The following is a 15971-nucleotide window of genomic DNA, read 5'->3' as shown; positions in this document are numbered from 1 at the left end:
TCTTACATCTTGGAGTTCGGCCAACAGGTTATGCACTGTATTCATCCAGTTTCCTTGGAAGTTTGGACTCTATATTCTTGAAGATTCATGTTTTGTTCGATGAGAAGATCACCAAGAAATTCGATGATCTTGTCAATTCAAGTTTGAACTATGTCCTTTCTGAATATGATCATAGTGTGCATATTGTCATATGGAATTGGATAAAACAATATGTCAAACACTTGGTGTGCATATTCTGATGACCTGCAGAAGTTATTTTTCTGGCATCTGTATTGTGAATCCAGTAGCATGTCTCCATTGTTTGCAAACCTCACAAACTTCATATATTCTCCCATCGTAACAACAACGTACATCTCCTCCAATATCCAACCATACCATACTCTTCCATCACCCACCCTAAAACATGTATTACTTCCACCAAAACACATTCAGACCAACAATAGTTCCTTGGAGGTATCTAATAAATTCTCTACTTAAATCAACTAATATTGATGACCGCACAACACTTATTGTTAAAAATCATGAAATCCACAACAACTCTATTGAACCATATTCTAACAAAAACCAAAATATTGAGGTGAAATACCAATTGCCTTAAAATCAATTGGCAACTTCAATCCAAAACAAAATTAGAAGAAAAACTATAATGCCATATTTTTGTCCTTGGAGTGCTTGATTTGGCAAGAACTTCAAGATTAACAAGGCCGAGAGGCATGAGTCCCAAAGTGAGCCCTAACATTATGCTGGCAAAAGTCAAAGACAACTTCGGTTCCCAATTTTCCAAATCATCTGGTCGATTCCACTCTTTAAACTCCTCGTTTGGGAGTTTTGGATGGTTTGAGAGCCCCTCTTTGAAGCAGTTGATTTTGGGGCTTTTCAGGTCAATTTTGGGACGTATAAATTACGGTGATTAGAGGTTTTAATTTATTTTAAGTGTATTAATCTAGTTGGTTTTTTTTTTTTTCAGACTAGTGGGCCTAATTTCCTCAAAGTATTTTACAATTAAATTGGCCCAAATAACTATGATTAGCCTAGCTTCATATTGTGTCACAACCCCAAGTCCAACTATCCAAATATTCTTTCATGGTATTAATGAAATGTGTACAATTTTATTACCAAATTGGTTTTTTATTTAATGCATATTTTACTTATAATTATATATAAAGTTTTATAATAAATAAAGTTGTATTGACTAGAGCTAAAATGAATTACTTATTTTAATAGTAAGAGACACTAAATGTTTGGCCAAACTTAAAGTAATTAAATTGTTTAGTTTTAGAAATATTTTCATATATAACTTATTTATACTCATAAGAGAGAAATTTACTTATTTTAACCATGAAATTGATGTTACCATCAAAATAAGTAACTTATTTCATATTTAATCTTATAATAAAAAAATATTTATAAGAACTTATTTATTTATAAAAAATAAGATTATATGTATATTATAGCAGTTGAATCAAACATGGATAAAATTCTTAACTATTATTTTTTTTAGCTTCTTTATTGTTGGATATATATTATTTGCCCACGTTTATCATACTTCTATCAGTTTATATTTTATAAGGTGAGCATCGATGTCGTATTTTGCAAGAAAAAGTATGAATATTTAGTGAGACATAGGATAAGAATTTAGACTTGTATTCCATTGAGTGTCTAATACTATTTGTGATGAATGTAATCAGTTTAGTCACTTAAACTCGTCAATTTATTTAAAATATTAAATTTCAGCCCACCCTTGAATCATTTCCTGGCTCTGTCCCCGTAAATATACAACCAGGTTTATATAATATTCACATAGCATTTTATCATTTGCCAAATTAAAATGCGGTCAATTTTTTCATCCAATCTTTTCTCCCAACGTCAATTTTGGTAACCGCTTATGTACTATTTTTACGTACAAGTAGCAAAATCCTAATTTCTTTCATAATCACCTACAAGAATATTGTTGATCGTTGATAGAATTTATATTGATTATTTGATCAATTAAATTTCTACTCCTATTATTATGTTATAAAAGTTTCCTTTAGAATTTTGGCTTAGGCCCTGAATTGTTCGAACGCGTATCGACCCCCTCCCTACTTGCAGTCATATTATCTATACTTGGGGATTTTGAAGAAGTGTTCCAAATGTAGAAGCGGGGAACTGGTTTGTCCTTGAATTGCAGATACCGCATTACTACAAATGGGCATCTTATTTACAGACGAAATATTCTTTGATAATCGATATTTTTCTATATATATTTTAGTTATGGAAATTAATAATAGTTTGCTGGTAAATTAATATTTTCAAAATTTTTATTTCCTAATTATTACCAATAAAATTCTCAACAAATATGAAGATGTCATTGATAACTATGTTACATAAGCAGCTATGCAGATTTCAAAGGCCGATTCATAAATTTGTAATGTAATCGAGTATTTGACAATGTTTTGAAGCGTGAGGGGTGGGGTTGAGACCATTAGAGACTAAGTTGGAGATATAAATGATATGTTATCGTAACATGAACAATAACAAAGGTAACATAGTTGATCTATTGTTGGAATTTTGATTTCACTGGACTCTGAAGAAAAAAAATAATAATAAATCTATAATGCATTCGAATAATGGCAAGTATGAAATCATAACTGTTCACATATAGTCCTAGGCAAAGATATATCATAACTATTTTTTCTAGACAAAATTCTGTTTAGAATTACAGATTGTTGAGAATTATGTCTGGAATGTCTTGATTAAAACTATTTTTCTTCTTTTAATAAAAAGTTTCTTTTTTTTTTTTCTCAGAAAATCTTTTGTCAATGAAAGACTTCGATCCTCGAATGGCCATTGCCTTCAAGCCTTGCTGGGTAGCTCCTGAAGCAAAAAAATTGAACAATAGAAACATGTGCATATACAGACAGTATATTACATATCCATTAAGAATGTAGTACATAATAGCCTCCACTATAAAATTAAAAGAAAAATAAAATAAAATTATGCCTCTATATTAGGCCGTAATATTTTAGGAGAGCGCTGACTAAAGAAGAAACCCAACATCATTCCCTTTGCCTTCATCTGTTATAAACGAACAGGAGAAATCCGGTACAAACATTATAAATATTGCTATCTACTTGGTCGGCCACCAAATTGACACTGTTAATCCTCGGATGATATAGTAACCACTACTGTCTTCCTCTCTTCATGCAAGACGGGCATTTGTATTGCTTTATGTTCTCAGCCCTAGCAGGAGTTATCTTCACACATTTCCCGTGGTACCACCGCTCACAGATGTCACAGCCAATCCAGAACTCATCTGCACTATAATTTCCCCCACAGCTTCCGCATAGTGTTTCACTGTGTTCATCTTCATCCTCCTCGTAACTCTCTTCCGCCAGTTTTAGATTGCTTTTTGCCTGACCATCGCTATATCTCTGCAAATAAGGACACAAACGTAAAGCTCAAAAAATGTAAGATACAGGGGCAATCAAAGGTATAAATAAACAAGAAATGCAAGGGAACTACTATTGTTAGTTGCCAGTTCATAGAGGCTTTGGGGTGGGCGTGGGGGTGGGGCTGGGGCTGGGGTTAGAAATCAACCCTCCCGTCATATTCCTGCCCTGGTTCAATATCTGATGTTGCCAATGGCAAATATCACTGCCCGCACATCCTAATTAGATAAATATTACTTTCACTCCCCTTCTTCTCAGGAAGGAAGGACGGCAAAATCCAAGAAAGGAAAGATTTAATAGCAACACCATTATACTTTGTGTCTATCCTACCTTTGTACTGCCACGTGATTTATTTCCGCTGTCTGCATTGGGTTTGTCTCTCACTGGCTTCCTTTCAGTCACAACTTCAAAGACTGTAGGCAGATCATTCACTAAGCTGAACAGTCGCTTCCTGTAAGTGGTAAAAACCATTGGTACACTGTAAAGGCTGTAACATTCAAAATGAAATGCATCAATATGACCAAACAAGTTTGGTTCCCATCCCCCACACATCCCCCAAAAGAGAGGAAATAAAAATCCTTTACAAAATTTTAACTATACTAGACACTAGACAGTAATTCACATATGAGGATATCTAAATCCAATCAAAATCCACCTCCTTTCCCCACCCCAAAATTCAATCCCTGTAAACGCCTCAATAAAATTGTATGCCTTGCCAGTAATGATGCTCTGGCAACTACAGATAATTTCTGTGGTGCAATCAACTAACTATATGTGCCTCAGCAAAAAGGTGAAAGGCAATGGTATCCTATTGTTCTAATTCATTTAAATTGTTTCAATTCTTCAACTTTCTGAAGTTTTACAAGCAGTGAGACAGTTCCACAGCATACATATTCTATTCTACAGCAATTTGGACATCAACTTCATGAACCAGATCACTTTTGATGCTTGTCATAGTTATCAAAGTTAGACTGGCAACAATATTTTCTGCCACAGACTAAATCATAAGCTTTGGTTTCCAGTCAAGGAATAGGAAATCTCCAAAGGAAGGAGAACTTGAGGCAATATTACTACTTTCAAGATTCATAACATCAAATTAACAATGAAGACTTGTGTGCACCTTTCCAAATCAAAAGTGGGATGTCTACCTTTGACTTGTTCACAGTATGTAAGATCTCAAAATACAAAATTCAATCAGTCAAAGCTGAATATAACCCAAAATGTAGCACGTTTTCAGCTTTCATTTTGATGAGGACATCCAGTTTATTTATTTATTTCTAGTCGAACCTTATTTCATTTTGGTAGACTTTATTTTGTTGTGGATTTTTTATTGGGCTTGTATTGGCCCAAACCCATTCTAGTTAGGATTTGGTTTACTATTTAACTTACTTTTCCATGTAATTTCATTAGTTGATGAATGAATAATTATTTTGGTGGCTTATGGCGCATCCCTCTCCTTCTCTGCCTTCTTCTGTTAAATTCTTCTCCCCCCGCCCCCCCAATTCCCTATTCTTTCTGAATGTGTCGACTTTTTCTATTAATTTTTTTATTGGTACTGCATCAAATTTGGTATCAGGGCCAAACCTTGGGTAATTTGTTTTCTTTCATCCAAAATCTATTCATATTTCCTTCCCAAAATTTGTTGGAACAGCACAAACTAAAAGAATTTTTGGTAAAGGCAGCAATTTTTTTCTTCTTCAATTTTCAGTCTTAGTTGAAAAAAAAAAAAGTTACTGTTCACGCAAAAAAAAAATCTCGTTTTTTTTATGCTGCTGCTACTGCTCATAAATAAAAAAAATTGTGGCATTGTTCCACAAATCCCAAACCCTAACATTCAAGCCCACTTAGCCCTTCAGCCCATATATTCCATCTCTATAACCAAGTCCATTCATTAATTTTATTTATCAAAACACTTGGGTCATAAGCTAGTGGCCCAAATTACTTTCAAAGCCCACTAACACACAACTTACCTCTCATCATCTATTTAACCAATCCACTCGCTTTTCAACCCAATAAACACCAAATCCAAACCACTTATCACATATTATCACAACCGGCCCAACACCATTCAACCCATAACCGGTCCCAAATTCGCTCGGCCCATAACCCTAGCCCATTATATACAATACTTAACCTAGCCCACATCTACAATACCCAATCAACTCAAGCCCTAAACTCCTCCTTCCCCGTCGATATCCCACAGTCACCACACTTTCTGCGACCGCCCTTACCGACAATCGCCAGCAATCCACTGCCACGCTAGTTGTCACCCACCACCCGGAGTTCAGTTTTCGCGTCGGTGGACTTCTTCTGAGTTCAGAGTGCCAGGGACATTTGTTGAATTGGATTTGGCCTATTATTTGCATTGGGGCAGTTTGTTAAAACTCTTGAGGATTAGTGTTCCATTTAGCGACTCGACTGCTTAGGAGTATTCCATTATAATTTTCTACTGGAGACGTGCCAACTGAGAAATCATAATTGGGCACAATTCTGATTCTTTGGGTCTTGAAGTACATCGCCATCAGGTTTAAGCTTCCGTGGGCACCACCACTGCAACTAAATAACAGGGAGTGCTTGATTTATATTTGTCATTGGTTGCTTCATTTAAAATTGTATTAATTAAATTTTTGTGATGTTGTTATTCTAACAATATACCTAAAGTCATGTGACTGAATCCGTTGATTTCGTCAAAACCCTATTTTACCCCACTTATATTACATGATTCGGTTTTGACTATTATTTGATCCGTGCTTTGTTATTTTACCTAGATCAGCAGTATTAGCTTGCCATATTTGAATTTATTTAACCCTGAAAAAAATGCTTAGTTTGTTATTTTTCAATGATCTCATCATTGCACGTCATTTAGCTGGTATTAAATTGCACGTAGTTGCATAGTGGTCGTTTTGTCGTCTCTATTTCCAAAACGTTGACCATGGATCCATCCCCATTTGATGCACTCACTAGACAATTAGTGCAACTTGCCACTAGCCTATCGACTGTCCAATCAGATATAACTGCTACTCGTGAGGAGAGAAAGAACCTAGCTGCTAAGTTAAGCAATTTTAAGCAAACCCCTCGTTTGACTGACACTAATTCTGAAACGTCTCATAATAGACAATATCATCGTGGACATAGTGATCAAAAATATTTTCGAAGCGATCGTAGGAATAGGGATCAGGTTTGTGAGCGAGAACAAGGCCATGGTCATCATGGTACTCATTCTCTTCCTCGTCGTAAGGAGCGTTTCTTTAGAGACATTGACTTAGATACTCCTACTTTCGATGGTTGCTTAGATCGTGAAATTTTTACCCAATGGAACACCCTTACACAAGGGAATCGGCTAGTGACTGAGTATATTACTCAATTTGAGGAATTTCGAGTGAAATGTCATGTCGTTGAGGATGATGCCCTGACTTAAAATAGGTTTATACAAGGTCTAAGAGATGAACTTAGGCGTGAACTTTTCTTTCGAGACATCACTACTCTTGATCAAGCTTACTCTTCAGCTCGAGACTATAAGTTACTTATTAGTATTCCATATGTAAAGCGCGACCACCATTGTTCTCCCATGTCATTAGCGTCACCTTAACATGAGTCTGTCATAGAGCCTTCCCCGTCTAGTGTTCCTCTGATTTGGAAAAATAAGTGTAAAGGTCGTGATAGTCCAAGACCCCCTTCTCCTTATAGAAGGCGTATTAACAACCATTCTTCCGTCTCATTGGCTCCACCTCCTCCTGTTAAGTCTCTTCTAGGACCTCTCCCGTCTAATGTTCTTCAAATCTTGAAAAATAAGAGTAAAATTTTTGAAACTCCAGGGACTTCTTCTCATCTGCTATGTGTCAGCTGTAAGGACTTTGGTTACATCTCTTCCAAATGTCATAATCGAGCCTTAGTCATAGAAGAACGAAAGGATATAATAGAAGAGTCGTTAAAAGATCAAATCTATGAACCTAAATTTGAAGAATGTGATGACTTGAATGATATTGAGGACACTTCCTTATGTAATATCAGGAGTTTTCCTATGAATCTAGGGGTTGTACCCCTTGTTCCCGATACCCCTTAGTTAAATGTTGTGTGTCATACTCTTTTCCAACCCAAAGGTACGGATGATTTGTGTAATCATGTACTTTTCAAGGAAAATCTTGAAAATTGAGATTTGATCCTCCCAACAATTCAAAGTGCATATAACAATTTTGTGCATCGATTTATCGGTACAAGTTCCATCGAAGTTATTCATGGTTATAAGTCTAGGAAACCTTTAGACCTTATTCCAATGTCCCCACATACTAGTATGTTTGCGTCGGCTGAGGCATTTGTACATCATCTTCATGACTTACATATTGAGATCAATAAACAATTTGAAGCAAGTAATGCATTATATAAATTTCAAGCTGATTTGCATAAGAGAAATTTTGAATTTAATATTGGGAATTTTGTCATATTGCAAGTCTGTAGTGCTGGTCCTTGTAAAATTTTAAAGTATATTGGTCCAAATACACGTATCATTTTGTCGATCCTATAAAATGTGTAGATAAAAATTATGTTCGATTAACTTAAATAAAAAGTTAAGTTTTGCCAAATATACAATCTTCATTGTATCTCACTCCTTATAGATTCGTATCTTGCCCCAAATACAGAAGTTATGCTGAGCCTTAAATATGTCATATTTTTTGTTTTGGCCCTAAAGTCATTAACCTTGAAGGAATATTTTGTTTGGCAATCTCTTTTACAATTGTGTATGCCTTGATTTTTTTTTGTGCATTTGCAATTTATTTAAGCTTTTCAGTTACTTACCATTATTTTGTTAAACCTTAATGAAATTGCGTACTTTATCAAAAGCAATAATTTTTGTGGTAGATCAGTGTTCTTTACATGTTAATTGTGGTGGGACTGATGTGACAGTAGAAGAAAGCCATGGAAGAGTTGTATATCAAGGAGATGTGTATGGTGATTCTGCAAGATATTTAAGTAACAGTCAATGGGGCTTTACCGGCACCGGGGACTTCATGGACGAGCCTAATTACCAAAATTCAAGTCTTGCGAACCTACAGCGACAACAAATCTCTCTGATTTGTATAGTACAGCACGTCTTAATTCTCTTTCACTTACATATTTTCATTATTGCCTGGAGAATGGGAGTTACAATGTGAGCCTGCACTTTGCTGAAATTCTTTTCACGAATAACAATCGTATTACAGTCTTGGACGGCGGTTGTTTGATATATATATATATATATATATCCTGATTTTTTATTGGGCTTGTATTGGCCCAAGCCCATTCTAGTTAGGGTTTGGTTTACTATTTAAACTTACTTTTCCATGTAATTTCATTAGGTGATGAATGAATAATTATTTTGGTGGCTTATGGCGCATCCCTCTCCTTCTTCTGCCTTGTTCTGTTAAATTCTTCTTCTTTCCCTCCTTAATTCCCTATTCTTTCTGAATTTGTCGACTTTTTCTATTAATCTTCTTATTGGTGTTGCATCATTTACTTAATTTTTTCATACAATAAAGTTCAGACATCCTGGAACACATAATCAGAACAAGGGAGAGTTTCAGGTTGCATTATCTAACACAAGCTAGCAACAAATTTAGAGGCTGCTTAATGTTGCTAAAAGTTTATGAAAGCTAAATGGATCCCATGAAATGTGTGGTAAAAAAGTGGATAACTTGCGGGTCCAATGAAATATGTGGTTATAAATGAAGCTTGACCAGGTTTGACCAGCCATTTACAAACAAAAGCTTTACCAAACAAGCACTTAAAAATATGTAAAATCTGCTTATCATGAAGTTGAAATTCATCCACCAAGTGTGGGTATAATTATACAACGTTTCAGCCAGAATATATGACTGAAGCATGGGCCAACAATTTATAGATACAGTTACTGACTGTCTTCTCTTAGGATATGAAACTTTAATTGATGAGACTTGAGAGTCTGAGCAACTAAAGACAGCAAACTTGAGGATATATTTGAATATGCTGCCCCTCATTACGTAGATCAAACTCTAACAATCATTCACCTGATGATATTAAGTGACTTTCAATGTGACATGAATTTTGGTGTTATGAAATCAGAATTGTAAAACTTTTGACAAGTTTGGAACCTTGTGCGTTTCCAAATTCTGCCATTAATTAGGATAAAGATTTTTTTTTCTTGACCTAAACAAACCCATTGAAAGGTTACTTTTCGTATCAGTGTCGGTTCCAAAAGTCGTTGAACATAATCAATAAAATGCCTATCCCACTCAGTTTAAAACAGCTAGGACAAAAATTCTCAAGCAGTTAAATGGAATAAACAAATATGAGCTAAAATCATCATCCACACATCAACAAACAATGACACGTGAATATATATCATAAAAATGCAAAGTACCTTTCATTTCGGTTGAGCTGAGCGCCAAGATAGAAAGACACAGAGAGCAACCAACAGTCACTGTGCACAGCAATTAGTAAAAGCCAATCTCTACGATTCATGCCATCCCTTGCAAAATTGATACCAAGTGCTGGTTCAGGAAGCTCGGGCGGAACTTCCTCAGCTGGCAGATTGACTTCCCAAGTTTCATTTGGATATCCATATAGACACAAATTCTCCTTCTCTATAAAATCAGTAAAACACCCCCCAAAAAAGGGAAGTGAAATAAACAAATTGAATTAACAATAACACATCACTGAACTTACAGAAGGGATGTCTGCTAACTACAGTTATCTAGGGTATTTTAGCTTTATTCTATTTGTGTACAAAAAGAAACATATTGCAGAAGCCAATAACTTAAATCTGACATTTAGATTTCAATTTCAAAGAAAATAGCATCATAAAATTAGCTTTGCTGCGTAAATTTAAGGAAACAAACAGAAACCTAAGTTCTTTACGTTCATTCAAGAATTAAGATAAAAAGTAAAATGGAACCTTTCATTTAAAACCATTTGTATCAAATCATATGGATCAGAGTAAAAAAAAAAAAAAAAGGTTTGTTAAATTTTTAAGTAGTTTTGACCTAACTTGAACTTCAGAACAAATTTTTCCCTTAACAATTCGATTTGAATAATTAGGAAAAGCAAAGATAACAGTCTCCTTCCACATTTCTCAGTAACCGAAAAGCAGCTAAATTAACCTTTAAACTAACAATTCATCATTTTGAAAAATAAATACTAACATGAACATTAAATTACTAGTTTTTTAAGTGATGAAATTACTAGTTTTCAATATCTATTACGCAATAAGTCAGAAACTCAATAATTTGATGTAACGAACAATTACCTCAATCTATATTTCGCAAAAAAAGTAAAATAACAAAACTGGAAAATTTTTACCAGGATCGCAGAGCCCATAAAATTCATCCACATCTGTAAAAACACCATCCCACACTCAGATATATATACTAAAATAAACTAATTGCCTGTAGGCACACATATTTTTGTCACCGTATGTAATATATAATCAATACAGATTTGGAAGAGCGAAAACATATAGAATATAAGGGGGTACCATCAGTTAAAGCACGAACGATTCCGGCACGACGAGCGCTGTAATCTTTGAAGATCTCCTCTACAGTTCGAATATTGGAAGAAAATGAAGCCATTTTTGTATAAAAAATTATGAGATCCACAATTTATTGAGTAATCAATAAAAATTTACATATGAAGATCCAAAGAATCGTATGAATTGGAATTGCCGGGAGGACGACCGTGAGAAATGAGTGTGCATGTTAACTTAGATGAGTGGAGAAAACGGATACGATCAAAACGCCGTCGTTTGGTCCCTAGTATTAGAACTCTGTTTGGAAAACTTTCTTAAAAAGTCCATAAGTAACGAATAAAAACAGGACTCAGCTCCATGTTTGATTCCCATTATTTTCAAAATATATTTTTCATTATCTTCTTCTCAATCACACATTTTTTAATAAAATAATATTATACTTAAATTTATTTATTTTTATTTCTTAACCACACATTCTTCATCAATCTATTATTCCAAAATACATCTTTGCTAAAAACGGAGATCAAACAAGTGCTAACTTTTTCTGTGAATTGAGCTCTTTATTTGTTTCCATCAAATATAAAAGCCCTATCACTTTAACCTAAAAACAAAGCCAAACGAATACCAAAAGATTCAAAATTTCAACATTATTCATGTGAAAATTTATACCAATCAAACACATTTAATTAACAATTTTCAGTAAATCAAGTTCTAAACAATTCAATTTCATAGAATTCGTTTTTTTTTCAAATTCCATTCTTGTAATCAAACGGACCCTAAGAAAATTTGTGCAAATTCTATTATTAGAAAAAAGTTATGCTNCTTTTCATCTCCAACATAAGAATGGAAAAATTCGAAAAGGACTCAAAGCTTGAGGTGCCAAATTTATTGTCTCATGATTATCGGAGCAATAAAATTTGACACAAAAGCAGACTGATCACCAGCGTTTTCAATATCTAGATAAGATAAATAAACATTTAAAATAATGATGAAGACCTGGATCATCCTTCATGCAATTTCTATCTCATAACAAGACAGGCAGAAAAACAAATCCAAGCTTACATGAGTATTGCAGAGTGTGGTCTTCATGAAGATGCTAACAATCGCTTAATGCCTGTTTTCTGCTCGGATGTAAGCCTGCTAGGGAACTTAATGTTGAACTTAATTCGTAAGTTACCCTTTTTGCCGGGTTCCTTTGGGATGGGCATCCCTTCCCCTTTGACGACTTCTTCATAGGTGGGACTAGCAATGGAATTGATGGGTATTGTTAAATTCCTCCCATCAAGCGTAGTCACTTGTGCAGTATATCCCGTCAGAGCTTCGACCAGAGAGATCTTCTGGGTGACTATTAGATCATTCCCATCCCTCTTGAATACACCATGAGGCTTCTCATCAATAATGAAAACTAAGTCTGATGGTATATAACCTCGCATTTCATTTCCTTTCTCTGGAAAAGTTATTTTCGTCCCCTTCTTCCACCCGGGCTTAATTTCAATTGTAAGAATTTCCTCCATAGTGGAGGGCCTCCTGCCAACAGAAGAATTATAAAAACGTATCACGGAAGGTATATACTCAATAAAAAGCATGTAGTCCTAACATTGAATCATACATATACACAAAAGGCGAGGTAATTTGAAACAATAGTTAAAAACGAGCACTTCCAAGGAAGAAATTTACACATACACGCGCAACGTAAGTTGGTCGCGCTATTCACGACTTTTCTTCCAAGGCGTTCTATGTCAAAGATTCATGGTCATTTAAAATTCTGCTGAGCCAAGTGGGAGTTTTAGAATGATATTCACCAATAGATATTAGTGGATATCAAGTACATGAAATAAATCTAATATTACTATTCGTTTTGATTTCTCAAATCATCTATTTATTTCAATCTGGACCTCATGCAGAGAGAAAATAACCTTTTGAAGGATTTAGATCTTGATATACAGAATCAAGCTTTTCTCTAATACATTTTTTTTCCATCTTGGGCCAATCAACCGAACACCATATGAGCCACAATTCCCCCATCCAAAAAAAAGGTATGGATGAATCCGGATGCCTTTGTGTGTAGTCTTCTCTCTTCCAATGTCCACTATCTTGGATGGGATCTCCATTAAATCTAATTACCTCGCGAAGGAATTAAACAACTAAACTTTCAAACACTTTCCACAGGTTGATTTTCAACGGTAGATAAATGAAAATAAAAATGCATATAGAGAGAACAAAAAAATACTCAATCATCAATCAACCCTTAAGAAAAATAATCCCTCTTTTTCTTTTTCAGTTATGTTACAAATAGAAGTCTAATGTAAGAACAATTTGACTAAAAAAAAAGTAGTAGTAATTAAAAAGAAAATAAAGGTGCAATAACACCCTCTTAATAGAACATCGACAATTCACTGCAGGCAACACAAGCTGGCATGTGTAGAAAGAAATACTAATTGATTGGAGAATAACTAAAGTTGGGTTTTCGTTTTGGGGTTATGAGAATGCGTAGGTGGGATGTTGTTGGGTAGGTGGAAGAGATAGAAACTGTTAAAGCACATAGACGAGTAAATTGAAAGTTTTTCCCATCTTAGCCCAGTTAATATCGAAAAAATGGATTAGTCTACTTTCTAGAACAATGACATTTATTGTGGGACATCCCAAAATGAAAAGGTGACAAACTAAGTGGGATATTATTTGTAGCATAGCTTGTCATATTCGGCTTATTGTCAACCCTGGTCAATATTTGAGATTGCATTCCTAGTGAGGGAGATTTCCTAATATTGGGATAACCTAATTGAGACAATATTTTGTAACCTAGCTTGCCAAGTCAAGTTCTTTTCAACCCAGGAGAAATAAAAGAGATTACTTCCAGAAGAGGGAGATTAGATTACAGAAGTGCGCACTTAGGCTACATTTGGCACACTGGATTATACTGTACTAGAAAATGTGAATAAAAGTAGAAGAGATAATACTAGGTAGATTGTACTATGATGCACTTAGGCTACATTTGGCACACTGGATTATACTGTACTAGAAAATGTGAATAAAATTAGAAGAGATAATACTAGGTAGATTGTTTTATGATGGAATAAGCTGGATAGTTTTTAAAATTTTACATTCAAAAGAATGATAATTTGCACTATCTTTATTATCTAGCCTAAACCCACCTCCTCATTCCGTACTATGTTATCCAGCTAGCATAGAAAAGATAGTGCAAACAACATTTTTTTAAATGAAAAACTAAAAACTACTCTCCATTAATCCTCCTTGATACTATCTACAAGCATATCAACTCTAATTTTATACTTAATTCCTTATATAGTCTATTAAATACTAAATTCCTTGTACAATCTAATTCCGTGTACCAAACACAACCTTATTGTAAGCATAAATTTAGAAGGTGAGTAATAATTTATTTTCTTGTAATAATTGTTAATCTTTTAAGCTTAGGAAAATCTTCCATTGTGCCATTTTAGTACATTGCCATTCTTGAATAGGAATCCTATAGTTAAATAACCCATAAATAACTTATTGAATTTCTCACTCCGGACTGCTCTTCCAAAATTCTCATGTTCTCATCTCTTTCTGCATCAGCTAGTTTGCCAAATGTAGAGAAGCTTTGTTCAAACCTCAAGCATAGGCCATTAGTGAAGTTCTTAAGTATGTGTGACCAACAGTGCACCGTCCTTGTCCCATATTAAAAATTGGAAGCATACAGGATAATGAATCATCTTCCCGTAACATCATCTTTTCAGACAATCTTTCATATTTTAAATCTTCATCATAGCCATCACCATGAATTGGTAGGGAAATAGTAAAAAAAATTGCATAAAAGATTACTAATTTCTCAGTCATCTGGAAGTAGAAAAAGTGGGTGAAGAAATTATATCAAGGATTGATCCTCAAGATAATAGACTTAAATGCAGTATTTAGAAATGTGTCCTATTATTTTATTACTTCCAACAAAAATTCTTCAATAAACGAACACTTTGTGAAACACAATTGAGCATATGAGGTGTCCTTTATGGGCACCAAAATGCAAATAGGAGTTCAACTAGAGCAATTCAGAAGAATTATTTCTCAGTAGTTCCTCCAGAATTCTGATTTGTTGAAGAAGCAACAGATACAGAACAAAGGGATGAACTGTAAGTACTGGTTGCATGCGAACATTTCATTTACATGAAAAAAGAAAAAGAGAAAGCTTGGTCATGCAGACTATTGGAGAAATAACCCAATGCTTAAATCATATATCATATCATTCTGACATTAAGATACGCAACCAAACTTATTTTACTTAGCTGAGATTATTTTGTTAAAATTGGAGTACGCATGCATGGGGAACCATACTCTTCTCGCATTTCATAATGAGCCACGTTCAACTTCAACAGGCTTTTTCCAGGTTACGAGTGTTTGACTGCATGTTTTCGCAATTCTATCCTTGCAATCAAATTAAAATATTAGAACAAAAGTTAACAGGGCTGCTTTCACAAAATAAATGCAAAGGCGTGGTCCACCTCTATTCTCTCACACAAGGCATAACACCTCCATTCCACTGTCCATGCCACCATTTCAATTTCCAGAGGACGACCACCATAGAAATACCCGCATTTTTTATAATTATCTTGCTAATTCATTGCCCTTTCTTCTTCTCAAGATCTATCAAATACAAAATGAAACCAAAAACCCAGAAGGAGAGATTCAAGTTCCGAAGTCCATTGATCCATCCATCCACCATCAAAAAATGAAAATGCCAAAATTGGTTCCCATGTAAATAGGTGAGATATATTGTTTCCCCAGAAAAAGATCCTCCACCATATCCATTGTAGATCATATATCATTATTGCTCACTTAAAAATCATAAAACATATCTTCTCAAATTAAACTTGAAATAAACATAAGAATTTCAGACAACGACAACCTACGGCTATTTCCAGTGGCCTAGATCAGCCTCAAACTTAATGTATGAATGATTTTATAACATATTTCCACCATAATCTTCAAGTGATGTCAAGTATATGCTCACAAAGAGAGAGAGAGAGAGAGAGAGAGAGAGAGAGAGAGAGAGAGAGAGGGGGGGG

The 15971-nt window shown here is 34.6% G+C and overlaps 1 protein-coding gene and 1 pseudogene across 2 annotated transcripts; both read right to left on the bottom strand.

Moving 5' to 3' along the window:
- Nucleotides 1-2886: 2886 nt before the first annotated feature.
- Nucleotides 2887-11210, bottom strand: LOC111403242 (PHD finger protein ALFIN-LIKE 1-like). 2 transcript variants are annotated; one of them, XM_023031674.1, is made up of 5 exons: nt 10918-11210; nt 10743-10775; nt 9805-10027; nt 3762-3918; nt 2887-3413 (listed from the first exon to the last, which is right to left on the bottom strand). In XM_023031674.1, exons 1-5 carry the CDS (start codon nt 11009-11011, stop codon nt 3165-3167), a joined length of 756 nt encoding a protein of 251 aa, XP_022887442.1. In that variant the 5' UTR covers nt 11012-11210; the 3' UTR covers nt 2887-3164. The 2 variants fall into 2 exon arrangements, with proteins under 2 accessions (XP_022887442.1, XP_022887443.1); XM_023031675.1 differs by having other exon boundaries at nt 3762-3882; nt 10918-11209.
- Nucleotides 11211-11752: 542 nt separating this feature from the next.
- Nucleotides 11753-15881, bottom strand: LOC111403241 (annotated as a pseudogene).
- Between the last annotated feature and the right edge of the window lie 90 nt (nt 15882-15971).

Source organism: Olea europaea, chromosome 11, assembly GCF_002742605.1.
Source record: "Olea europaea var. sylvestris chromosome 11, O_europaea_v1, whole genome shotgun sequence".
NCBI classification, from domain to species: Eukaryota; Viridiplantae; Streptophyta; class Magnoliopsida; order Lamiales; family Oleaceae; genus Olea; species Olea europaea.
The sequence above is the reverse complement of the archived record's forward strand: the minus strand, read 5'-3'. Positions and strand labels throughout refer to the sequence as shown.

Bases quoted from the DNA above. Each gene is read 5' to 3' on its own strand.
- LOC111403242 (XM_023031674.1), bottom strand. From the start codon at position 11,011: ATGGCTTCATTTTCTTCCAATATTCGAACTGTAGAGGAGATCTTCAAA. The intron at 3,919-9,804 runs GTACTTTGCATT...TGAATGTTACAG, and splicing joins CAGCTCAACCGAAATGAAAG to CCTTTACAGTGTACCAATGG. The intron at 3,414-3,761 runs GTAGGATAGACA...CCTTATTTGCAG, and splicing joins AATCACGTGGCAGTACAAAG to AGATATAGCGATGGTCAGGC.